This window comes from Enhydra lutris, unplaced genomic scaffold (genome assembly GCF_002288905.1).
Source record: "Enhydra lutris kenyoni isolate GAN:26980312 unplaced genomic scaffold, ASM228890v2 scaffoldscaffold30, whole genome shotgun sequence".
In the NCBI taxonomy this organism is placed as follows: Eukaryota; Metazoa; Chordata; class Mammalia; order Carnivora; family Mustelidae; genus Enhydra; species Enhydra lutris.
The window spans coordinates 6396065-6424030 of NW_019154114.1; the positions used below are offsets into that span (position 1 = coordinate 6396065).

The following is a 27966-nucleotide window of genomic DNA, read 5'->3' on the forward strand; positions in this document are numbered from 1 at the left end:
ATTTCTCTGTATCCCACAACTTTAGGAAAAGGATAATATCATTGGGTAAACTTTCCTTCTCTTCACAGAGATTATTAAAAAGATTTACTAATTCTTTTGGCATGTTGAAATATTTGCTGTTATTTTTCCGTATTCATATATTCATTAAATTTTTTCAGCTTTATTTTTGAGGCTATTATTTGAAAAGCATCTAGAAGCATATTGTTTTTATAGTACCAGAGAATTGGCTGCTTTTTTTAATTTTTTTAATTGGCTGATTTTTTTGTGTTACAATTTTTTAAGCAGTACGATCACTTTCAAGAGCTGGCTTAGTAATTACTTAAAGATAAAATAAAATAGTTAATGCTTAAATAATACTGACTTTGGTTCTGTTTAGAATGGTGTTGGGGCTGTTAGGTAACCATTAAACTTTTTAATAGAAAAGACCTTCTAAGGTCAAAGGTTAAAAGTTAAATTATCTTGAACAGTGACAGATGACAGACTAGTTCTTTGTGTAATGTAAATACAAATATATAGAAGATATATACATGATGTACCCTCCAAGGAGCCTCATTTGGCCATCATAGGCCCTTAATACGTAAAAGGAAAAATGAGATAGGAAAAAATAAAAGCTTTGATAAGCATCAGTGGTCTGGAATTTCCACATAGTATTTGAAAATGAGGGGAAGGGTTGTATACTTTCCATTCATTTCGTTAATACAATATAGCCATATAATTGTCATCTCTTATTGTTTTCTAATCAAAATAATATTTACTGGGGTACCTGGCTGGCTCAGTCAGTGGAACATGGCAACTCTTAATCTCGGGGTTGTGAGTTCAAGCCCCATGTTGAATGTAGAGATTACTTTAAAAAAATCTTTCAAAAAAATTTTACTGTGTTTTTCTTGAATGTCCTTTAAAAACAACTGTTGAGTTCCACTCTTACTCTAAAAAGCTGTAAATAAGTTCAGTTAATTCTTCATTTACAAAAGGGCATATAACTGCCGGTATTTGACCAGTAACGGTTTCCATTCTCTTCATATATTAATCCTGTGGGTTCTAACCAGTATATATGGATATACATTCACAATTTCTTTTAAACTCTTAGACACTGCTGAAAGTGTCATTTGCCATTTAAATGTTTAATAAGCGCAGGATACTTACTTGTTTGTATCAGTATGTGAGGCTAAATGATGCTGCAGTAACACCAACAACAAAAAAACTCAGTGGCACTCAACAACAGTTCTGTTTCTCTCTCACTTTATGATAATACTGGCTATGGTTTGGAAGCAGGGCCGTTCTCTTCACTCTAGGATCCAGGCTGAAGAAGCTGCCCTTATCTACAACACTGACATTTTTGTAGTAGAAGGGAAAAAGGAAAAAGTGGAACCATGTAAGGTTATAAAAGCTCTTCCTTGGAACTGGCATATTATTTCAGTTCACATTTCATTATACAAATGAGTCACATGGCCAGTTCTGACCTGAGTGGCACAAGAATTATAGCCTTCTCACAAGGAAGGACCAAGAGAAAGAGGGGCAGTGAATAGTTTAACAATAAAAATTTCCCATATGATATTATTAAAAGGATAAAATTAACTATTTAAATATGTAAGTGTCTACAGAGAAAAAAGTTAAACTTTTCCTAAAGTGTAGTGGACTCTAATTAATTTAGAAATTGGTGAGTTATACAAGCCAAATTTAGTTTACCTTTGCAGTGCTTATGTTGTGAGGTTTTACTAAAACAACAGATAGTGTAATCTATGTGAAAGAGCTTAACCTCCTGGGGAACAGTTTTTTTGGATACTTAAAAGGTATTTATTTGCATATGCCAGCATCTCAGAGTATTTTGGTGGAAAACTAGTCCTTAAATGTCAATAAGGAAGAATTTTTTTTTGTTTTTTAAGATTTTGTTTATTTGAGAGAGAGAGAGGGATTGAGAGAATGAGTGGAGGGGCAGAATGAGAAGCAGACTCACCATAGAGCAGGGAGCCCAATGTGGGACTTGATCCCAGGACCCTGGGATCACGACCTGACCTGAAGGCAGACGCTCACCCAGGCACTCGAAAGGAAGAATGTTTTTGGAGTCAAATATATTGGGGAACCTATATACTATATTCGTTATTGGATATTTATAGCGTTTATCAGAATATTAAATACTTTGAGAAAGCCTTTTGTTCATTTAGTTTTGCTTTAACCCAGTATTTTCCTAGATTTACTTAATTTAGGAACCTATTTTGCTAATTAATACCTATTAAATTTTCTTAAGGAAATCCTGGCATGAGAAAGTTGGTAGGCTAATTGTAATTTATTCATTAGATCTGTGCCCTCAGTACTTTACAATTCTTTTGTTTATTTTAGTAGTGGTTACTTAGTCTTTATGCACTAGTTTTTCAATTGTTTTATTTTTTAACCTCAGGTTATCCTAGTTCAGGGAGATCATCTGGTAGAAAAAACTATTCTGAATTGGATTCAGTCAGTTTCTAGGTATTCTTTTGGTGTGGGGCCTCTGAGTCCTGGGTGTAGATCCTTAAAGAAGCCCTCAGTACCACCTAGGGGCAGATACTGCCTCAGAAGTCTTGTAATGGCAAAAACATAGCTGACATTTTTGAGGTTAGGATTGTGGGACAAGCTTGTTTTAAATAGAATTTTTAAAAAATATTGAGACAAAAAAAATTTAAAAATATTAAGACTAAGTACACATCTTAAAACTTGTTTATTATTCACATAACGATAAAACAAAGATGACATATAAAACCTCCTCTTAGGCATTAGTCCATCTCTACAAAGTCTTATCAGAGTTATTAAAAATTTAATATGGATTTTTCCTGTTTTTTTTTTTCTGTTAGGGTGAAAGTTAAGTTGCAAAGTAAAGGAAGTTAAATTCAAGGGTCAACAAAGACAATTTCTAGAACTGATTTTAGAAAAGAAATAAGTGTTGGTGGTTCTTTTTATGGAATGCTTATGTGTACCCACAGCTCAGCCAGCAGGAGTGCCAGAAATCTTAAAGAAAAGCTTGCATAGCTGTTCAGTGAAAGGAGAGGAAGAAGTATTTTTAATTGGCAAGAACTTTCTGAAAGGAACTAAAGTTATTTTCCAAGAAAATGTTTCTGGTAAGTAGGCATAACGCTGGTATGAAGATTGTTGCACGTTCTACTTTGTTTTAAAGATATAATAATAGCTACAAAATAAAAAAAGTTTTAAAATTTTAATAAATTACTGCTTTTATTTCAATCAGATGAAAACTCTTGGAAGTCAGAAGCTGAAATTGACATGGAATTATTTCATCAGGTATAATTTAAGCCTTTTTGTCATTTAATTATTTACTCTCTGAGAAATTCAGTTTTGTCCTGAAATTTTCCTGAATCAAACAGATTAAATTTCTTCTTTATGTGGGATTCATATAAATCATTTAACTTTCTTTCTTGAATTTCTGTAGCTGAAAATTCTACTAATGCTAGAAATGACAGTTCTCTATTTTTAAAAGTTTGAAGCATTAGTAAATAATTGTTAATAAGTGAAACATTTATTTCCTAATATTTGTTTTTTCTGAGGATTTGGATTATCCTAGCCTAATATTTAGTTTATCAAAGGGAAACTTATTTATTGAGTACCTGCTATGTCAGGGGTTTTATGTTTGTTAGTTACCTTTTCACAGAGGCACTGTTTGTTAAATTTACACAAAAGAGTCTGTATTGTAGGACCTCACCATGTATTGTTTTCAAAATGACAAGGAAAAAGAGCTTGAAAACAAGGATAAAAAACTGATTGAAGAATTAGAATGTAGAACAAATAGGACCAAACTTAGAGAAATTGAGACTAGCAGAAAAGGACAAATTTTTTAACAAATCAGGTAGAACGCATATGCAGAAGAGTAGCATATATAGGTGTGGATCACAGACAGAGAACAGCAGAGCAGGAATAAACTAATGTGTAAAGTACCTAAAGCCTAAAATTTACCATAAAATGTTGATAGGAGTAGAAAAGAGCACATGAAAACAAGTAGAGAGATGGAAGAGGCAAAAATTAGAGACTGGCCAATTTATCAAAACAGTTTAATCTTCTTAGTTTTTAAAATTTTTTAGTCCTTTGTATTTTTTTTAAATAAATTTTAAAATATGTATCCAGTAAAATACATTGCCATACTCAAAGCTAAGGGTACAGTGTTCCCTCATTTCAGATACTAACCAGCCACAAGTTCAGGGGTCTTCTGACCACTCTCATTTTTTTGAACAGTTGGCTTCAAACTTAGGGTTTCCCACTCCCCACTTAGATTTGCTAGAATAATTCACAGTACACAGGAAACACTATATTTAATTTCAGCTTTATTATAGCAAAAGGACACTAATCAGAACCAGCCAAAGGGAAAGACACATAGAGTAAGGTCTAGGAAGGTCCCAAAGGTGAAGCTTTTGTTGTCCTCAGGATGCTTTACACACTCAGCACATCTATGTGTGACAATATGCAGAGTACTTTTTTTTTTTTTTTTAAAGATTTTATTTATTTATTTGTCAGAGAGAGAGAGAGAGAGCTAGAGTGAGCACAGGCAGATAGAGTGGCAGGCAGAGGCAGAGGGAGAAGCAGGCTCCCTGCTGAGCAAGGAACCCGATGTGGGACTCGATCCCAGGACTCTGGGATCATGACCTGAGCCGAAAGCAACCGCTTAACCAACTGAGCCACCCAGGCGTCCCCAATATGCAGAGTATTAACAGTAAGGAAGCTCACCCAAGCCATTGGTGTCCAGAGTTTTTATTAGGGCTTGGTCACATACTGCCCAGGCAGCTAATCTTTAGTTTCCAGTTCCACCTGAGGTTGGAACTGATACGACATTGCAAAGTCCCCTTCATTAAATCACATTGTTGGACTGTCCAGTGACCAAAGCCCCCTGTCAGAAATACTCCTATCAGGCAGGAGTTTCTAAGGTCTTAGAGATTACCTTTCAGTAGCCAGGGGCAAAAACTAAACCATAGGGTAAAGTTAATTCTTCACAAAATAGTATCCTATTAAAGTGGAGCTTCTTACATACCTAGACAGATACTATGTAGAAAGTTTTCCTCTGTCTTTATGCTACTACATGCTGCGAAAGGGAGATAATAGGATGTAACAGTCATTCCTTTGTCACATACACTGTTGGGCAATCTCTGTCTTAACTGAAGTTATAGCACTTGCTTTGTCACTAGCAATCTCGGTTACCTCAATAAGACAAGTCACTTTCATGCCCTAGTTTCCTAATCTATGAATTTTTACTAAATTATTTAAGAAGTCCCCTCTAACTCTGACATTTTATGATTTCTTATATAACTTAGTTGAGCAGACTATTCCCACTTCCCATGAACCAACAGTGGCTTCCTTTCGAGGAGTCCCAGAGGTTAGGGACAATGTATTATGACTCTTCCCTGTTCCTCATAATATTAAGCACTCAACAGATACTCATGAAAAACTTGTTGGTTCATTTTATTCACTTTGAAGAAAATGAGGACTCGGGTCTGAGGTTCCTTATTCTTTTTGAGGGTACTTCAAACCCTAATTTCAACCAGGCTCTTACATGCCTATAGTTTTGGTCTTGACTGAAGCTTAATTTTTCCATGCAATACTTCTGTGTGTGCCATAAACATGTTTTGTTTTTTGATGAGTTGGTTAAATTAATGTAAACTCCTTTACAAGTAATACTGTTACAATTTCTCTTCCTTACCTTATCCTATAGCTAGTTCTAGAGACTGAGAAACTTGCCCTATAAATTATACAAAATATTAATAAGATAGCCCCAACAAATTATAGTCTTAACTTGCTGTCTCATGTAGAACCTAATGGTAAGAAATCTTTGTTTCTTCTCCTCCTCATCTTCTTCCTCCTTTTCTTCTTCTTCTGCATCTTCCTCCTCCTCTTCATCCTCTAACTCTTCCTCTCCCTCTTCCCCTCTCCTTCTTTCCTTCCTTCCTTCTTTACCTTTGAGGCATGGGGTAGTTAATATTCTTAAAACACTTTTTTTCAGGGTAGTTATGCCAGCTACAATAGATTAAAGAAGAATAATCATAAAAATAAGACATGGTGGAATGGAAAGGAATTAATGTCCTTATTTGGTGGCTATATCTAGAGGTCCTGGGGTTTTTGCAAGCAAGTATGTATAACAAACTAAAACATAATATGATCTTCCATTAATTCTGTGGTTGTGCTGTTCATTTTTAAATTTTAATTTTTTTCAGCAAGCTGTCTTTTTTTTTCCTAAGGGACTTTCTGGGATATGTTTTAGAATAGGATCACAGTGAAGATAAAAAGAATTGATCCAACGGATTATATTAAAGAAAAAAAAATTAAACATTTAGGGGTGCCTATCTGGCTCAGTTAGTGGAGCATGTGACTCTTGATCTAAGGATTGTGGGTTTGAGCCTCTGTGTGGAGATTACTTAGAAAAATAAAATTTTAAAAAATTAAACATTTAGAGGGAAGGGTACTCAGAAAACAAAAGAAAAGAAAATTGTAGTCAGTAAAGAAATACCAGACCCATACAGAAAAGCTGAAAGTACCTCTATGATATTAAAACATGACCAGAAGATGGTATAGTAGAAAAGACCATTTAAAGAAACTTGCAAATTGCAATTATGAATAATTGTGATAACTATTCATTTATAACCCCAAAATCAACTCCTCAGACATTAAACTTTTTTATTATTTAAATTTAAAAATTGAGGGGTGCCTGACTGGCTCAGTCAGAGGGGCTTGTGAATCTTGATCTCAGGGTTATGAGTTCAAGCTGCATGTTGTGTGTAAAGATTAAGAATGAATAAAACTTTAAAAACAGACTTAAAAATTGAGATTAATGAAGTCTGGGGAAACAGTTCTTTGTTTAATATCTGACTCTTCTATTCAAAGCCATAATATGTCTCAGGTACATGTATACCAAATGTGGTAGGCACAGGGTCATTATATCTATTCCCATTTTAATAATTTCAGATAAATTCTGTAGAAATTGCCTATTAAATATATACAAAAAGATATGTATCTTAAAGATCAATCTCTAAGAGATCTCTTTCACATATATTTTACATATACTTATATATAGTCTCTATGTGTGTGTGTGTATATATATATAAGACATACACACATATTAAGACTGTGTGTGTGTGTGTATATATATATGTATATATACAGTCTTAAAGATAAGTTGGTTATGAAAGAAAGCAAGAGAGTCTCACAGCTTGAAATACAGAGGTGATTTAAAGATGAGAACTAGGAGCTAGATATGGTCTTATTAAAAACTAAGAAGTATACAATTCGATTTAAGAATAACTTGTTTTATAAAACATAAAACAGGCATTAGTGTATCAAAAACACAGGTGTGTAGATTGTTATTTCTCAACCCTTAGTCTTCTGAGTTCTTTCTATTATATTCTTTAGAGGGAGAGAATAAAAAAAATAAGGAGAAACTTAGGAGTTTTGGAGAAGATGGAATTTTTAGTATAAATATGGAAAGACAGTTCTTGAAAGAAATGCCAGAAGAGATCCTCAGAAATTTGGGGGACATCTAAACTAAACAAAGCCTTGAGAATTTAGAGGTTATGTATTTTCAAATGATTTTATTAGGAATTTTGTTTTGTTATGTGTCTTTAATTATATATATGTATATATATCCCCAACTGCAAAATGAATGTGGCAGTGATAAATTATCATTTAGGAGAATGAAAAATATCTAACACCATTGCTTACAAGTTCTAAAAAAGATTATCTGCTGAGAAGAAGAAAATTGTTATTTTGAATCCAAGCAGATTTTTTTAAGAAATTAAAATTGGGATTGCTTCTGTTTTTCATAATTTTTTACAAAGATTTTTCTTTATTTATTTGACAGAGATCACAGGTAGGCAGAGAGGCAGTCAAAGGGTGTGGGGGGAGGTAGGGGGGAAGCAGGCTCCCCGCTGTGCAGAGAGCCCGATGGGGACCTTGATCCCAGGACCCTGAGATCATGATCTGAGCCAAAGGCAGAGGCTTAACCTACTGAGCCATCCAGGTGCCCCAGGATTGCTTCTGTTTTTACCCTAGAGAACATTGAAACTGCTCCAAGGGCCTCCCAACCCTTTGTATGTTTTATCTGTATTGTGCTGCTAGCTTAATGGTAGTTAATTGCTCTTAATTTCTTAAAATAGTATTTAAAAACAACTTCTCACTATTCATAATTTAGTTTTTAATTCAAATCACTTGGAGGATTTCTAGAATCAGATTGAGGGAGTACAAAGGAGTAGTATCAAAATAGGTTCATTTGTTTTTTTAAAGGTTTCAGATTAGGTTTAAGTATGCTCTCCAAAGCAAGTGGAGTGAAAATTTTTAAATAAAATATGCATCTGACTTTTAGATACTAATTCTGTTACTGATTACCAAGAAACAAGATCTTACTCAGAATAATAATTTCAATTACAGAATTTGCCAAATAATTTTAAGACTAGAAAGATACCTCACAAGTCCACCCATTCAGCCATCTCTTTAACTGTAGTTAAGACTGCTTTATGACATAGTGTTTAAACTAAAGAGTAACACTAAGAGTACACAGAATTTTACAACTGTTTATTAGAAGTTAGATCAGTGCAGATATATTTTTTGATGACCTCAGGTGCATTTGAATATGTATTTTCAGACTTTTGTTCCTCAATATCTATGGATACACACATTGCATATATGTTTTCTCATCTGTCTTAAAAATGATTTTTTTTTTTTTTTTGAAATGGCTAACTGGGCTTAGGACGCATAATGCCATAAATGAGAAGCTGTTTCTTTATTTGTAATGTGACTATTTCAGTGAGTGTTTTAAGATGGCTTAGAAACAAATTAAGTGCACAGAAATTGAAACCTTGACCTTGACCCCACTTGTCACTTGATCTGTCCGCCAAGTCCACCAACTCTAGTCTAGCTAAATAAAAAATGTCATCAGGGGTGCCTGGGTGGCTCAGTGGGTTGAGCTTCTGCCTTCAGCTCCGATCATTGTTTCGGGGTCCTGGGATCGAGCCCCACGTTGGGCTCTCTGCTCGGCGGGGAGCCTGCTGCCCCCTGCCTTTCTGCCTACTTGTGATCTCTCTCTCTCTCTCTCTCTCTGTGTGTCAAATAAATAAATAAATAATCTTTTTAAAAAAATGTCATCAAACTCTTGTCATTCTCATTTGTCAACTTTGGCCTCTTGCATATCACATCATCAGTAAGAAAACATAATCACTGCCCCTTAATATTCCTTCCCATTACTGTAATACACTAGGGAAGAAGAGCAAAACTCATATATGGTTCATGGTCTCCTTCAAGAAGATGGAGTCTCCTTGAATGAGTGCTGATGAAGGACTTATGAATTTTATGAGGATTCTTCTGCCACTAATCCAACAAAAAATAACTTTGATTTGCTAGAGTTTGGGTACACTGAACTCTATTTGACTTTTTTTAAGATTTTTTTTTTTAAATTTATTTATTTGACAGAGAGATCACAAGTAGGCAGAGAGGCAAGCAGAGAGAGAGGAGGAAGCAGACTCCCTGCTGAGCAGAGAGCCCAATGCGGGGCTTCATCCCAGGACCCTGGGATCATGACCTGAGCCAAAGGCAGAGGCTTTAACCCACTGAGCCACCCAGGCGCCCCATCTATTTGACTTTAAATGAGAATTAAAGTGGTTAGGAAGCAGTTGTGAATTGCATTGCAAAGTACATCTCACAATTGATGTTTTACAAAACATATGATAACTGACATTGTGCTTGGTGGACATATTTTTTCTCAAAATTTATTCATTCTTTTATTCAACAAATACATTTGAGTGTATTTGGTATAAAGTGCTTAACAGTGGATATAGAACAAAGAACAAAACACCCTAGGTTCTTATGGAGCTTAAATTCTTGTGATTGGAGAGAGACAAACAAACAAATAATTACAGTAATTTCAAGTGGTGATAAATGTTATTTTAGAAATAAACAAGATTATGTGACCAGATTGGGAAGGGGTGCTACTTTAAATAGAATGAAAGCCTCTCTGTGGAGGTAACATTTTGAATAAGACCTGAAAATGGGTAAGGAACTAGTCTTTGAAGAGGTGAAAGAATATTTCAATGGGAGAAACCAGCAAGTTGTAATGACTGTGAGGTTTAAAAAAAAAAAAAAATGAATTTAGGGTGTTAAAAGAATGGACTGAGAAGGTCAGTGTGGTCAGAGTATAGCAAGCCTGGGGGGAATGGAAAGAAGATAAAGTTGACAGGAGAAGCACCTTGTAAGCCATTGTAAAACATTAAAAGCAGTTTTAAGGTTAATGTCCTGATGCCTGTGAACCTGAGGTTTAAGTTGCATTTTTTTTTCCAGTCAGAGTTTTTTATACTTTACAGCTAACAAGAAATGTATTTAATTATAATTATTTCAAAATTTTAATTTAAATATTGCTTCTTTTTTAACTCTTGGTATTTCCTTTAAATTTAGAATCATCTTATTGTGAAGGTTCCCCCATATCATGACCAACATATAACTTTGCCGGTATCAGTGGGAATATATGTAGTGACCAATGCTGGAAGATCTCATGATGTTCAGCCATTCACTTACACTCCAGACCCAGGTATGTCAAAATAAAAAATTCTGAACTAAAATCAGTAATTAATTTCTAGTTCTTTGGAAGCATATGAATACCAGTGATCCAAAAAGAAAAAGTTGTGTGCTGAGATGAACTGATACTAAGGGCATTATTTCCGAAGAAGATGGCCACCAAATAATGTTTTTACTCCTAGGTGTTTTCTCTGCCTATGCTCTAATAGTAAAAAAGAAAAACTAGGAATGCTTTAAAGAATTATATCTTCAAAATTATATCATATAGATTACTTCTTAGTAAGAATTATCATTCATTAAGTACGTCTTACATGCGGTAAGTTCAAAGTGACAACCTTGGGAAACAATACTTCAGTCTGTGTCTGGCTTATAGGATGTATTTTGGGAGAAGTGAGAGATAAGCTTGGATTGATAAATGATAAAATCACAAATAGAGTTACATGCATGTAACAATTTCTAATTTGTGTAGTCAAAAATATCAAAAGACTGCTAGTTAATGAGTATTTTTTTTTAATGAGTATTTTAAATATAATTTCAAGCATTTAGAAACCAGAGCAATAAGAACAATTGAAATGTTTATAAGTTTAGAAGATCTCTGGGTAAGAAGTATCACAAGAATTTTTTGCCTACATTCATTTAGTTGCCTAGAGAAGGAAAACCTTTTCCTGGCAAAAGTGGGGAGAACATTTTGGAAAATGAAACTCTTCACAAGTTCCATTGACCTAGGTAGGCTTGGTTTCTGCCATGTTTACCATTGGTTCAGTTCATTCCAGTCTCGGGCACACTTCAGAATTAGCAGTTCTTCCATATTTGTAAGCTTATCATTTATGTTATTCCCAAATAGTTTCAGGAGTCAGTGAAGTCCAAAGTGAATAAAGGTGGCAGGGGAAAAAGAGTCCTGGCAAGAGAAAGCGATGGCAACAGTAACTGGGACAGTTATATCTAGTCTTACTAATTACTTTCTATCACTCACCTCTCCCCTTTTTAAAAAATCATGTCTGAATTTCACAGCATTTGCTTATTCACCATTTTGCTACAAAAGTATGCCACAGTATATAGCATTAATGAAATTAATATTTGTTTCAGAATAAAAGATTAGCAGTAAAGTTTTCAGACAGGAAAAGGCAAAGTTTAGAAGTAATAGTTTCAGTAAAAATAGGAAAGAATAGATACTCAAAGATCAAATATTTGGTTGTTTTCTTTCTAGGAAGGTTTCAAAAATCCAAGGAAGTTTGGCTTAAAACTAATGGTATTTAAAGCATTTTAGTAACAGCTAATTACTTAAATAGTGGCATTTAGTATATTTTGTGATGAGGAGCTTATTCATGTTGGGGGAAAGCTGGCATAATTGATACAGAAAAACATTTTTCCTAATGAGCTTCTCTATCATCTGTGTGGAAGGGAAGAGGGAAGTTTATATGTGTGGTCGGGGAATAGCCTTAAAGATTTTACAGTCCTGAGAATACTGACGTTTTATGGTTATTTGTTTGTTTTTACTAATCAATTATGAAGAACATCAGGACTTAGTATTAGCACTAAGAATCCTCATTTATTAGTAATACATGCTGATGATTAGAAATCCCCCTTTGAAAATTGTCAGATTAAACAACTTTTAAGTCTTCTGCTTTACTACATATACTAATCGGCCATCTTTGGCCACATTTTAAGTTTTTCCTTTCATATTTTGTATTCAATATAACATTTGGTATCAGAAACTCTTAAATAAATACATAGTATGCAAGCTTTGTAATAAGACCTTATGCTTCAGTTTCTGCCTTTATGTTATAGCTAATTAAAGAATCTTCCTATAATTTCACTTTTTTGTGTTTTATAAAATATAATCTTTTCAGGTATACATGAGAGAGAATATGATTTTGGGAAAACGTGGTTATAGAAAATTTGCACTATCTCATTATGATAAACCAATTGCTGTTGTGATTCATCTGGGACTGTAGTTAAACATTTGAATATTCAGTTGTGTAGAATTATAACAGCAAGAACTAGGCTTACCCTAATATGCACAAGTCAGTGTAGAAATGGCAACCATTATACTATTTGTCTCAATATTTAAAAGTTATGATTTGACTAAGATACTTTCATATTAACCTGGAAGTTGAGGTTTGAATTTAGGATTATCAGAATGCTTGGGAGTTCTAGGCCAAATATGGCAACATGAAGAAAAAGGATTCCCCAGCCTGCCAGCCTTCTTTTCTCTTTTTTTTAAAAAAATTTTTGGTAAAGATTTTTATTTATTTGTCAGATAGAGAGAGAGTGCACAAGCAGGGGGAGCAGAAGACAGAGTGAGAGCCAGGCTCCCCACTGAGCAAGGAGCCTGATGTGAGACTCTGTCTCAGGACCCTGGGATCATGACTGGAGCCAAAGGCAGACGCCCAACCAACTAAGCCACCCAGGCGCACATCTTTTTTTTTTTTTTTTTTTTTTAAATTTTGTTTATTTGAGAGTGAGAGAATGAGAGGAGGGAGGGTTGGTCAGAGGGAGAATCAGGGCCTGATGCAGCACTTGACACTGGGACTCCAGGATCATGACCTGAGCCAAAGGCAGTCTCCCAACCGACTGAGCCACCCAGGTGCCCTCTTCTTTTCCCTTTCTTAGCTTCATTCTATCCCTAGGGTGCCTTTGTGCACCAACCAGTGTTTCCAAGCTCTGTTCACTCTATAGGCTCAAGACTATACACATAGGCTAAAATAGTTATGCAGAAAATTTGGGGATCTTGGGTACTTGGTACATGGTACATGGTCTAAAAGTAGGATTAGGGCAGTGGTTCAAGTGAACAAAAACTGGCTCTGCACACACTGTCAGACATGAGCCTCTCTAAAGCCCTCTGAGTCTAGTACTCCTAAAAAACACATTGCATGTGCATGTTCTCAAACATTTAGATACTTTACAGGGTTGTAAAACTTTCTTTCATTGCTAGTCACCAAAGCTTTTACTTCCATCTGTTAAGACACACAAATCACATTAGCTGTTTTTTGTAGTGACTCAACAGTGGTGATTTCTATAAGAAATGAGGGATGTAAAATTTATGCTTTTTGTCGTTGTTGCTGTGACCAACAACTGACTAAAACTTGATTTTAAAAGTAAAAATTTGAAGTCTTTTCAAAGATTAGTTTCTATTTTAAAATCTGTAATTGTTAGGGCACCTAGGTGGCTCAGTTGGTTAACTGTCCAACTCTTGATTTCTCTGTTTATGATCTCAGGGTCATGGGATCAAGCCGGAGTCAGGCTCCACACTAGGCATGGAGCCTGCTTGAGATTCTCTCTCTCCCTCTGCCCCTTCCACCCCGCTCACACATGCACTTTCTCTAAATACATACATACATACATACATAAAATTTGTAATTGCTAGAATTAATGTTATGGTTTAAAATTGTGGGGGCGCCTGGATGGCTCAGTGGGTTAAGCCTCTGCCTTCAGATCAGGTCATAATCTCAGGGTTCTGGGATCGAGCCCCACATTGGGCTCTCTATTCAGCGGGGAGCCTGCTTCCCCCTCTCTGTCTGCCTCTCTACCTACTTGTGATCTCTCTCTCTCTCTCTGTGTCAAATAAAAAAAAAAACTTAATAAAAAATAATAATAAATAAAATAAAATTGTCTGTGGATTTCTTTTCCATTCAATTCTCTATATGTCGTTTGTTGGACCGCCTATGTAGCACACTAAGTTAAGTTATTTAACTTCATCCTTAGATGTGCACATTTTGTCTTTTTATTCACAATTAATTAGCTCTTTATAGACTCTTTATAAATATCTTTCACATTGTCATGTCAAAAATAAGAAATTAGAAAATAAGGTGGGTGTCCTGGCTGGTTTAGTCAGTAGCACATACCACACTTGATCTCAGGGTTATTAGTTCAAGGCCCACATTGGGTATATAGTTTACTTAAAAATTAGTCAATAAAAGTAAAAATTTAAAAGAAATTGAAAGTAAGGTGACTCATTTCCCATTCTGAATAAGTTAGGGAATATAAAATAAATACATTGAAAAATAGAAATTAAAATATTTTTTTAAAAATTACTGTATAGGCATTTTAAGCAGAAACTTGGAATTTATTTAACTTTATCATTTCAGAACTAAACCCTGTTCTTAGGCCCATTAAATTTTAAGTTGCCATAGTAGCTGTAGTTGATATGACTAGATGTAATAGTCCAGCGATTCTCCATTAATAATATACAAAGATTATTTTTTCCAAGGCTTTACAAAAGGAATAATTGTAATGTTACATATTCTCTATGTTCATCACAGCTTTTTTCAAATTCAGTTCAGTTAGTTGACAAATGTTTCTCAATCAGTTTTTTTAAGTAAATTACGTAGATGAATGGTGAATTTTTGTTATCTGGTATTACACTATATTTGATAATTTTTAAAAGTTTTGTGTCAGGGCGCCTGGGTGGATCAGTGGGTTAAAGCCTCTGCCTTCGGCTCAGGTCATGATCTCAGGGTCCTGGGATCAAGCCCCGCTTCGGGCTCTCTGCTCAGCGGGGAACCTGCTTTCCCCTCTCTCTCTCTGCCTGCCTCTCTGCCTACTTGTGATCACTCTGTCAAATAAATAAATAAGTTAATAAATAAATAAAAGTTTCATGTCAGTTTCGGGGTGCCTGGGTGGCTCATTCAATTAAACCAGCATCCGACTCTTGATCTCAGCTCAGGTCTTGATCTCAGGGTCATGAGTTCAAGCCTAGCGTTGGGCTCCATGCTGGCATGTAGCCTACTTAAAGAAAAACAAAAGTTTCATAACAGTGTTCTACTCATCACATATCAACGTGAATACTGTTATAAGAAGGACTTTTTTTTTAAGTTGCTGTTGCTTTTGTTTTCATAAGTGAGCATGTGCTACTGCCCATTTGGTTGCTGAATTTTAGGGCATAGATTGGTGGTTATAAGAACTCATTTCTTGGGGGTGCCTGGGTGGCTCAGTCGTTAAGTGTCTACCTTTGGCTCAGGTCATGATTCCAGGATTCTGGGATTGAGCCCCACATTGGGCTCCTTGCTCAGCAGGGAGTCTGCTTTTGCCTCTGCCTGCTGCTCCCCCAGCTTCTGTGGACTCCCCCCGCCCCCCGTCTGACAAATAAATAAAATCTGAAAAACAACAAAACAAACAAAAAAATGACTCATTTCTGCTTAGATTTTCTATTAAACAAATAATAATGTTTTATGGGAAATATTTTAATTAAAGATTTTTAAGATACATATTTTTTTAGGAAAAGCTTAAATAAATACATCAATCTTTTTGTTTTGTTTTGCTTTAATAGCAACAGCTGGTGCTTTGAATGTAAATGTGAAGAAAGAAATATCTAGTCCTTCAAGACCTTGCTCTTTTGAAGAGGCCATGAAAGGTACCAACTCGTTTCTTTCCAAAAATGCTATTTTGTCTAGCAACTCTTACCTTTATGTTTTCTTTTGTGTACTTGGAACACTTAGGATATCTTCTATGTCACAAAATAAATATTTGTTTAACTTTACTGAATGCAGAAACTTGTTTCCCAACTTGTATTTCCCCTTTATTCACCATATGAACAAACTGTTTTAAAGTATATGTTGGAGTAGAGGAGATTTTTTTGTTTTGTTTTTATTCCCCAATGTTAAAAACGTTAAAATATAAAGTGAAATAATTTATTTAAAATAGAGTCTATAAAGCTTCTTGCTACCAAAATTAGAACTTGACATTGAAATTTTGAAATTGAAGAGACCAAAATTTGAACTGTTTTGAAAGAATTCAGTATTTGCAAAGTTTCTTTAGTTTTTTTAGTTAATATTCTTCCTTCTGACATCTTTATTTACTCCCTGCCAGTCCCAAGAAACAATGAAGATATCTTCAGGATGTTTTAATGTAAAAGAGATTAGGTCTGTCTTTCTTCCTTCCTTTCTCCCTTCCTCCCTCTCTCCCTTCCTCTCTTTTTCTCTTTTTCTCTCTCATCCTCTCTTTTTCTCTCTCTTCCTCTTTTCTTTTCTTTTTTTTTTTTTTTCCAGCATGCAAACTACACTGTGCCCAGCCTATGATACCTCAGGTGGCAGAGGGGCCAGAAGGGAGTAAATTTTTTTCTTAAGAGATTTCTAACACAACTAGATACTCACCGGTGATGCTTTTTTGCCATTACATATGAAGATGTCAATTACATATTGGCCATTGATTTATTATAATTCTAGCCTTTATTTATCTTTTACTGCCATGAAATTCATGGGTTAAATTAAATTTTAAAATTAAAAATACTTAATCAAATACAATGGATTTTTTTTATATTGTCAGTAGTAAAATTCAGCATTTGTATATACACCATGTTCAGTATAGCTTGTCATTTTAATTTCTGACCATGAACACTTCCAGAGTAGATTAGTGAGGAATTATGCAATAGTAAGTAAACTGCAAAATGTATCTGATTCAACTACAGGAAAATTTACAAATCTGTATAATGGATAACCATAGCTTGCATTTATCGAATGTATATTAAAGTGCTAGGCAATATGCTGTACTCTTTACTGGCACTGTATCATTTAATCTTCCAAATTCTATGAGGTAGATAATTTATTATTCTCATTTCACAGATGAAGAAATCAAAGTTCCAGAGAGGTTAAATAATTTGCCCAAGGTGACTTACCTAGTGTTAAAAATGGATAGGTTGAGCTCTTGTGCATAAGGTAACACATCTAAGCAAAAATAATTTAAGCCATGTTTATTAGATGAATAAATCTATAATTAATGAATCATTAAAGAAAGTTAAGGATATTTGTGGTCTTTTTTTTGCCAACTTCACCATCCCTGCTTTTCTCCAATTTTTTTTTCTCCAAAAAAATTTTTCTTTCAAAGATTTTATTTATTTGACAGAGATCACAAGTAGACAGAGAGGCAGGCAGAGAGAGAGGAGGAAGCAGGCTCCCCGCTGAGCAGAGAGCCTGATGCGGGGCTCCATCCCAGGACCCTGGGACCATGACCAGAGCTGAAGGCAACGGCTTTAACCCACTGAGCCACCCAGGCGCCCCGTTATTTATTTATTTATTTGTTTGTTTATTTTAAAGATTTTATATATTTACTTGAAAGAGAAAGAGAGAATGAGAGAGAGCGTGAGAAGAGAGAGCTCAGTGGGAGAAGCAGACTCCCGGCAGAGCGGGGAGCCTGATGCAGGACTCGATCCTGGGACTCCAGGATCATGACCTGAGCTGAAGGCAGTTGCTCAACCAACTGACCCACCCAGGTGCCTCGGTTGGAAGGTTTTAAATGTCATGTTTAATTTTCAGTAATAAATGATTTAGTCATTTGGTCAAAATCTTAAAAGGCTAAAAAAATGGATAAGAAACACACAAGTAAAAAAAAAATTTTTAAGTTAAAAAGATAAACACACACGTTATTTTTCACAATTCAAACCTTATTTGACAGTTTTATCAATTAAAATCATGATTAATTTTTTGAAGATAAAACATTAAATTGAAAAAAAATTAAATTGAATACTAAATATTGGTTTAAATTTTTCACTTGTCATTTTATTGTTTTTTTTTTTAAAGTTTTTTAAATTTATTTCTTTGAGAGAGAATGAGTGAGAGAGAGCATGAGAGAGAAGGTCAGAGGGAGAAACAGACTCCCCAAGGAGCTGGGAGCCCAGTGCGGGACTCGATCCTGGAAGTCCAGGATCATGACCTGAGCTGAAGGCAGTTGCTCAACCATCTGAGCCACCCAGGCACCCCCACTTGTCATTTTAAATGGAATATCATTATTTGGAGATTCCTGATCAATGAAGAAAAAATAGTAGCTTTCAGAACCAGCAGTTTTCCTTGACTTATGGCTTATTTTTATGATCCCTTGAAATCAGAGCTTTAGTATAATGCCAAGGTTTCATCTGAGAGATTTAATTAAATATACTTCAATGATGAAGACTGAGCAACATAAATGACTTCTAACTTTGTGTTCTGGCAGGAATCTTCCAAGTAACATTCTTATAAATAGCTGTCAATTTTATTAAGATTTAGACCTTGATATCCAAATAGTGATATTATTGAAAGATATTGAAAGCTTTTGCTTTAAAGTAAGTTTCTAATTCCTTAGGGTTTGGAAGGAGTAGGTAGAGAGTAAGAAGGATAACTGTACAGCTCACTCAGTGAGATACTAAATCTAGAGCCAGTTTATCATGATTCATCTTCGGTTTTACTCAGCTGAGTATATATCCTTAACACAAAAGTAATACAGATTAAATAATATAAGGTATATAGTGTAAACTGTTAACAGTTCCTTGAACATATTTCCAGGAAGTTTTCTATATCTAGTAGGCACAGGTAGACAAGAGGGTACACTCTAGAAAGATGGCTCAAAGACTCTGTGATATAGGTTTAGGACCCAAGGATAAAGTGTAGTTGACCCTCGAATAACTCAGGTTTCAACTGTGCAGGTCCACTTATATGCAGATTTTTTTTCCCAATAAATATAGTGTATTTCTCTATGATTTTGTTAATAGCCTTCTTTTCTCTAGCCTACTTTATTGTAAGAAAACAGTATATAATCATATACAAAATACATGTTAACTCTTTATGTTATTGGCTAGACTTCTGGTTAACAGTAGGCTATCAGTAGTTAAGTTTTGAGGGAGACAAAAGTTCTATATGGGGGGCACCTGGGTGGCTCAGTCGGTTAGGCATCTGCCTTCGGCTCAGATCTTGGTCCCAAGGTCCTGGGATTGAGCCCCATGTCGGGCTCCCTGCTCTATGGGAGGCCTGCTTCTCCCTCTTCCACTCCCCCTGCTTCTGTCCCCTCTCTCGCTGTGTCTCTCTCTGTCAAATAAATAAAAATCTTAAAAAAAAAAATCTATGTGGATTTTCAACTATGTGTCATGGTCAGTGCCTCAACCCCCACATTGTTCAAGGGACAACTTGTATTGATGTGCATTCTCTTGGTTTCGGCTTTGTTAAGGAGTGATTAATTGGGTAAGTGTGTAAAATAGTTGAGAGCATATACTTTTCTCTAACTGATTTTAGCTATGTGGAAAGGTTTAGGAGCTTGGAGAAATCATATCTCAATTTTATTTTACAGCAAGGCTAAAGAAGTTAAGTGATTTACTCAAGGTCACACAGTTAGTAACTGACAGCTTGCAACATAGATTGCTCCCAGACCTTTGGGTTTTTTACTCCACTATTTCTTCCCCTATAAATCTTAATCTATATTTTAACCAAACATACTTGTACTTGACCTAAATGCTGCTTGGTAATAGCAAACTTATAGTAAAGACTGTTCTAAGTTTCAAAGATTATTTGGCATGAATGGAAGTGAACACTATTTAAAAGTTGTTTGGCGGTGCCTGGGTGGCTCAGTTGGTTAAGCAACTGTCTTCAGCTCAGGTCATGATCCTGGAGCCCTGGGATCGAGTCCCACATCAGGCTCCCAGCTCCATGGGGAGTCTGCTTCTGTCTCTGACCTCTCCCTTCTCATGCTCTCTCTCTCTCAAATAAATAAATAAAATCTTTTAAAATAAATAAATAAATAAAAATAAAAGCTGTTTGGCATAAACTATCAGTACCATTATTCTTCACAAATTCAGTTTGATATTTGGATGATTAAATATGTCTATCTTATTTACCTTGTAGATTTTCTGAATTTGCTTAAAAGTTCTTCCCTAACCCTTACATAATACACAGACTTCACATGTTTGGGTTTTTTTTTCCCTCCTTCACTAAAATGTAATTTCCAGACAGTAGTACTTTATCCATCTTAATCATCACTGGAACCTGAAACAGTGCCTGAAACTTTGTAAAGGATCATAAATATATAATGAGAATGTAGGAAGGAAAGACAGGATGACCTCTCTCAAGCCATTTAATATTGTTTACACATCCATTAAAGATATAGTTGTGGGTTCTGGGACATAATAGTATAGATTTATTTTTCCCTGTCCCTCCCTTCTAAATCTACCAAATTACCTGGGAAATAATTGAGCAATCATAAAAGCACTTTGAAATATAGAGAGAAGAAAGCGGACTGGCTAGGGACCATAGAACTTGAAGATTGACACCAAGTGAGTTTCCTGGGTTTTCTTTAGTCTACCTTTTTTCTGAATTGGGCACCAGAGAAGTCTGCAGCTCAGAACTGGCAACAGGCACAGAGAGAAAGAATAAATCAATAAATAAGCGTGAGTAGTCTGCTCTTGAAAACTAGGAAAAGCAAAGACTGGCAGAGTCTTGGTGGGATGACTTATACCTAGTGACAGCAGCTGATCCACTAGCAAAATCTGGGGGCTGACTCATCCCCCACCCACATGTGTAGTAGCAACAGCAGAACTTGATACGGTCGACCCACTGCATGCCCCACACCTGCCAAGTAGCCATGGGCCTGATCTACTAATAGTAAAACCAAAGAGGGCCCAATACAGGTTTCGCATAAACCAGAACCAATAGATCAGTCTGTCTTATGTCACACCAAAAAAAACCAACTTTTTTTTTTTTTTAAAGATTTTATTTATTTGACAGAGAGAGAGAGAGAGATCACAAGCAGAGAGGCAGGCAGAGAGAGGGGGGGAAGCAGGTTCCCTGCTAGCAAAGAGCCTGATGTGGGGCTCGATCCCAAGACCCTGAGATCAGGACCTGAGCCAAAGGCAGAGGCCTAACCCACTAAGCCACCCAGGCGCCCCTCTAAAATACTTTTAAATACCTGCCTTGTACATGATCTGAAGTTTTTTCTCAGTCAAAATTGGATTGTGAGTTGCTTGAATCTAGGTGAAAATAGATCTGAAAACTTATGAGTAAATGACCCGTTTTTCAAAGTAATAAAGTATAGAATATCAGAAGTTAAATGAGCACTTCCCTCTCCCTGAAGATAATCAGTTCCCACAGGAGTTGTTTTTAGCCAGTTAGCTGTAAGACAAATTGAAGACCAGAATTCAAATATTTTAAAATCAAATTATTACGAAGATAGCTATCCTGTTCATATACCATGTGCCATTTTTTTTTAAAGATTTTATTTATTTATTTGACAGACAGAGATCACAAGTAGGCAGAGAGGCAGGCAGAGAGAGAGGAAGGGAAGCAGACTCCCTGCTGAGCAGAGAGCCCGACGCGGGACTCGATCCCAGGACCCTAGGATCATGACCTGAGCCGAAGGCAGCGGCTTAACCCACTGAGCCACCCAGGCGCCCTACCATGTGCCATTTTAAAGTCCTCTTTGGGGGCGCCTGGGTGGCTCAGTGGGTTAAAGCCTCTGCCTTCGGCTCGGGTCATGGTCTCAGGGTCCTGGGATCGAGCCCTGCATCAGGTTCTCTGCTCAGCAGGGATCCTGCTTCCCTCTCTCTCTGCCTACTGCTCTGCCTGCTTGTGATCTATCTCTCTCTGTCAAATAAATAAAATAAAATCTTTTAAAAAATAAATAAATAAAGTCCTCTTTAGAGCCAGTATTTCTTCTCGGTATTAAATTAAGAAGTTTAACAGCTATGCCTTCTGGGGAATTTGTATTTTTCTCTATAGGGTTTCAGAGTAGTGGTAAACTCTTAGGTCAGAATTTGGCTAGGTTTCTGTTCAGAAGACTATCATTAGTGATACCAGTAGGCTGCACTAAGTGCCAGTATCACAGATGTTAGACAAAAAAGAAGTCAAAGAAAAGGAATCAAGGACAAAAAATAGATATAATGAAATGGTAGAACCTACCTTATCTGCTATGGATTACCTGTCCTTAGTGTAAATCTATTGTAAATCATATAAATCTATGTCCTTAGTGTAACTATTTCTGCAAACTGGAGTAGAAGAAAGTGGAAAATACTTGCTGGTTTTGCTTTGGAAATTTAATTGATAAACCTAAAATAGTTTTTAAATTTCTGAAATGAAAAAATAATTTAAGTCCTGTCTAAAAGGGAAATGTGCTGGGATACCTGGGTGGCTCAGTAGGTTAATCTTCTGCCTTTGGCTCAGATTGTGATCCCAGGGTCTTGGGATTGAGCCCAGCGTCAGGCTGGGGCTTGGGCTCCCTGCTCAGCGGGAAGCCTGCTTTTCCTGTGCCTACTGCCCTTCCCCTTCCCCTGCTCATGTTCACTCTCTTGTTCTCTCTCTTTCACGTGTGCTCTCTCTCTCTCTCTCTTTCTCTAATAAATTAATAAAATATTTTTAAAAAATAAAAATGAAAGAGAAATGTACTCATGTCAACTTAGCATATACAACTTTTCTAAGACATTAAGCTAGAAAAGCAAAATCTGTCTGGTTACTTGGTGGCATATTCTAATGAGACACTTGAGTTTTGTAGAGGAGAGAAATGTTCAGACAGTCCTATAGCCCTTAAAATGTTTTTTACTTTATGTGGCCAGGCAACCATATGCTAAGAGGAGAGTTGTAGTTGAGTAGCTTTACCCTGGGTATTTCTAAGCTGTATCCTCTTAATATGTTGTGGAAATGTTGATTAATGTAATTCATGGTACTTTGAAAGGACCCTAAGGAATATAGCTTGATAATTGAACTATGTAAGTTTGTTGATACTTAACCCAGTCTCATTCAGGCTCCTATCAGAAGTTACATCAAGCCTCTACTGCTTCAAAAAAGGGAGGACACATTTTGATACACCAGTTTTATATCTCATGCTGCCAGCATAGCATCAAAAAGTAGACATTTAAATCATGACAAAGAGTCAGCATATCATAGAATGAAATAGTTGATGATGTTAGTGATTTTAAACTTTTCTTTCTTTTTGTGTGTGTTTGTATACAGCAATGAAAACTACTGGTTGTAACTTAGATAAGGTAAATATTCTTCCTAATGCTCTGATCACTCCACTCATATCAAGCAGTATGATTAAGAGTGAAGATGTTACTCCAATGGAAGTAACAGCAGAAAAAAGATCTTCCCCTATTTTTAAGGTGAGTTACATTGTTTAGTACCCACATCTTCATCTCAGTTATAAAAATTGCTAGTTTGATTTCTTTTCTCCATGTTTGTGCTTTTTACTTTTCCTGTTTATTTCACATGTATTTCTATTTAGATGCAGGTAATGAGTTTTGCTTTTCAGAGTGATTTAACATGCTAATAAAATAGCCTGCAAAGTGATTTCCAATATACCTTGGAAAGGGAAGAATTAATATTAGCTAGACTTGTGGGGTATGGGATATTAATGAAAGTGTAGGTGTAGTATTTTCAGAATTGGAGACATTTTTTCCCCCATTCTTTTTCTGTAACTCCCTTTCCCTTTTTCACTTATTCTTTTCCCTCCAAAATGTTAAAGATGGAAGTATTTTTAAATTTATTATTAATTCATGAACAATAGAATTAATGTGTTCTTCCTGTCCTAAGCACATCAATAACTGATTATTTTTTGTTTGACTGTTAGTTTAGTCAAACTGATTAGTTTTTAGTCAAAACTGATTTAGTCAAAACTGATTAGTTTTTGTTTGACTATCTGTGCTTATAACATTTATTAAAAAGATATCCTAATGACAGATATCATGGTATCATCAGAGAATCCTAGTCTTACCTGTTTTCTGAAAAAATAAGGTAGAGTGGAAAATTGGTCCTGTATATACATATGTTTTTAGAATAATAATTTTTGAAGTATCTTATGAGTTAACTTAATATTTATATAGACATATTATTTGGGGATTTTTATTTTTTAGACTACAAAGACAGTTGGATCAACTCAACAAACATTAGAAAATATCTCTAACATAGCAGGAAATGGGTCTTTTTCATCGTCATCCTCTTCCCACTTACCTTCTGAAAATGAAAAGCAGCAGCAGATTCAGCCTAAGACATACAACCCAGAGACCCTGACAACTATCCAAACACAGGACATTTCACAGCCTGGTACCTTTCCAGCAGTTTCTGCTTCCAGTCAGCTGCCCACCAGTGATGCACTACTGCAGCAGGCAACCCAGTTTCAGACCAGAGAAACCCAGTCTAGAGAAGTGCTACAGTCAGATGGTACAGTGGTTAATTTGTCACACCTGACTGAATCATCCCAGCCACAGCAGCAGTCACCACTACAAGAACAAGCGCAGACTTTACAGCAGCAGATTTCATCCAATATTTTCCCATCACCGAATAGCGTGAGTCAACTACAGAATACGATTCAACATTTGCAAGCCGGAAGTTTTACAGGCAGTACTGCCAGTGGCAGCAGTGGGAATGTTGACTTGGTCCAGCAAGTTTTAGAGGCACAACAACAGTTATCTTCAGTTTTATTTTCTGCTCCAGATGGTAATGAGAATGTTCAAGAACAGCTTAGTGCAGACATTTTTCAACAAGTCAGTCAAATTCAAAATAGTGTAAGCCCTGGAATGTTTTCCTCAACAGAACCAGCAGTCCATACTAGACCAGATAATTTAATAGCTGGAAGAGCTGAAAGTGTTCATCCACCGACTGAAAACACATTATCCAGTCAGCAGCAGCAACAGCAACAGCAACAAGTGATGGAATCATCAGCTGCAATGGTGATGGAGATGCAGCAGAGTATTTGTCAGGCAGCTGCCCAGATCCAGTCTGAGCTATTTCCTTCCCCTGCGTCAGCAAATGGGAACCTTCAGCAATCTCCAGTTTACCAGCAGACGTCTCACATCATGAGTGCGTTATCTACCAATGAGGACATGCAAATGCAGTGTGAATTGTTTTCTTCTCCACCTGCAGTTTCTGGAAATGAAACTACTACAACCACCACACAACAGGTTGCAACCCCTGGCACGACCATGTTCCAGACATCAAGTTCAGGAGATGGAGAAGAACCTGGAGCACAAGCAAAGCAGATTCAGAACACTGTCTTTCAGACCATGGTCCAAATGCAACATAGTGGGGATAGTCAATCTCAAGTTAACCTTTTTTCATCTACGAAAAGTATGATGAGTGTGCAGAATAATGGTACTCAGCAGCAAGGTAATGGTTTATTCCAGCAAGGTAATGAGATGATGTCACTCCAGTCTGGGAATTTTTTGCAGCAGTCTTCTCATTCACAGGCTCCACTTTTTCATCCTCAAAATCCTATTGCTGATGCTCAGAACCTTTCCCAGGAAACTCAAGGTTCTATTTTCCACAGCCCAAGTCCTATTGTCCACAGTCAGACTTCTACAACATCCTCTGAACAAATGCAGCCTCCAATGTTTCACTCTCAGAGTACCATGGCTGTGCTCCAGGGCTCTTCTGTTCCTCAAGACCAGCAGTCGGCCAACCTGTTTCTTTCCCAAAGTCCAATGAATAATCTTCAGAGTAACACAGTAGCCCAAGAAGAACAGATTTCATTTTTTGCAGCTCAGAACTCCATTTCTCCACTTCAGTCAACATCTAACACTGAGCAGCAAGCTGGTTTCCAACAGCAGGCTCCAATATCACACATCCAGACCCCTATGCTTTCCCAGGAACAGGCACAACCCTCCCAGCAAGGTATGTTCCAGCCTCAAGTGTCGCTGGGCTCCCTGCCTCCTAATCCAATGCCTCAGAACCAACAAGGAACAATCTTCCAGTCTCAGCACTCGATAGTTGCTATCCAGAGTAACTCTCCGTCCCAGGAGCAGCAGCAGCAGCAGCAGCAGCAGCAACAGCAGCAGCAGCAGCAGCAACAGCAGCAGAGCATTTTGTTCAGTAATCAGAACACCATGGCCACGATGGCATCTCAGAAGCAGCCACCACCAAACATGATGTTCAACCCAAGTCAAAATCCAATGGCTAATCAGGAGCAACAGAACCAATCCATCTTTCACCAACAAAATAATATGGCTCCAATGAATCAAGAGCAGCAGCCCATGCAATTTCAGAACCAGCCTCCAGTTTCCTCTCTTCAGAACCCAGGTCCTACCCAGTCTGAGTCGCCACAAACCTCCTTATTCCATACCTCTCCTCAGATTCAGTTGGTCCAAGGGTCACCCAGTTCTCAAGAGCAGCAAGTAACACTGTTCCTCTCTCCAGCATCCATGTCTGCTTTGCAGACTAGTATGAACCAACAAGACATGCAGCAGTCTCCTCTTTATTCCCCTCAGAACAACATGCCTGGAATCCAGGGAGCCACATCTTCACCTCAGCCACAGGCGACTTTGTTTCACAACACTGCTGGAGGCACGATGAACCAACTACAGAATTCTCCTGGCTCATCTCAACAGACTTCCGGAATGTTCTTATTTGGCATTCAAAATAGTAAGAAACTCTTTCTGATTTCTTATTTCTTAAATGTTACTAGTTGAAATGGTCAGATCATTATTATTTTTATTAAAAGGAAGCAAAACACAGGGGTCTTAAGAGCACAGATTATACTTAAAACTGAGTTCAAGTCCCAGCTATACCACTTATATACTATGAGATCGTGGACAAGTTATGTGACCTGCAAAAGCTTCAGTTTCCATATCTTAAATGGTGATACTATTATGTACTTACTCAAAAAGGATATTGGGAGGACTAAATGTGGTCATGAATGTAAATGAATGTGTTTGCCATTTTAATCTATAAACTTGAAAGGAAAATGAAGTAAGAATGACAAAATGTCTCTGCCAATTAAAGCAAGTAGTTTCCAAGGAGGTAGAAACTCATCTTTAATATTTATATACCAAGGAAAATGTGTAGGCCTTAAGATTAACGAAGCAAAGTTGTATTTGTATATCACTTAGAGGAGACCTGGGATGAATTCTGGTACCGTTTGGTGAAAACCTTTTTGGGGGGCTGTCACGTGCCTCCCTTCTGGTTCTTTTTTGAATAAGCACAATTATGAATTTGCCCCGGCAACTAATAAATATCTTCTTATGAATCCTAACAGAAAGTAACTAATCAGGTAGCTTCTCTATTTTAAATGTCTCTGCAGACTGTAGTCAGCTTTTAACTTCTGGACCAGCTACCTTGCCAGATCAGTTGATGGCCATAAGTCAGCCAGGCCAACCCCAGAATGAGGGCCAGCCACCTGTGACAACACTTCTTTCTCAGCAAATGCCAGAAAATTCTTCACTAGCATCCTCTATAAATGCCAACCAGAACATTGAAAAGATTGATTTGCTTGTTTCATTGCAAAACCAAGGGAACAACTTGACTGGCACCTTTTAACTGGATGAGTAAGTATTGCATTTTGGCTTCTTTTTTATTGAAAAGCATCGATAAATTGTATTATTCTGACATAAACTGTATCAGATTTGGGTTTAAGTAATAACACTCTTTAGACCCTACTCTTTTGAAATACGACTTTCTCACAAGATGGCACTTTTTTTTTTTTTTTAAGATTTTATTTATTTATTTGACAGAGAGAGATCACAAGCAGGCAGAGAGGCAGGCAGAGAGAGAGGAGGAAGCAGGCTCCCTGCTGAGCAGAGAGCCCACATCCCATTCATTAGCTACACCCTCCTATTTTCCAAATACAGTTGTTTATGTACACAACTGTAGTCGTTCCTTGATTTCATTAATACCTTCATTCTGTTGGTTCTCTCTTTTTTTTTTTTTTTTTTTAAAGGTTATTTATTTATTTGACAGAGAGAGATCACAAGCAGGCAGAGAGGCAGGCAGAGAGAGAGGAGGAAGCAGG

General features: G+C 36.6%; 1 protein-coding gene across 4 annotated transcripts in view; it reads left to right on the forward strand.

The window, feature by feature from the left end:
• LOC111152770 (nuclear factor of activated T-cells 5) overlaps window positions 1-27966 on the forward strand; it is a 107789-nt gene that overhangs the window by 78010 nt on the left and 1813 nt on the right. For all 4 annotated transcript variants that reach the window (XM_022511393.1, XM_022511394.1, XM_022511395.1 and 1 more), the window contains 7 exons: window positions 2955-3089; window positions 3215-3267; window positions 10402-10534; window positions 15791-15874; window positions 23199-23347; window positions 24098-26600; window positions 27259-27502. In XM_022511393.1, coding sequence (XP_022367101.1) covers window positions 2955-3089; window positions 3215-3267; window positions 10402-10534; window positions 15791-15874; window positions 23199-23347; window positions 24098-26600; window positions 27259-27494 — 3293 coding nt within the window. In that variant the 3' untranslated portion in view covers window positions 27495-27502. The remainder of the gene's footprint in view (window positions 1-2954; window positions 3090-3214; window positions 3268-10401; window positions 10535-15790; window positions 15875-23198; window positions 23348-24097; window positions 26601-27258; window positions 27503-27966) is intronic.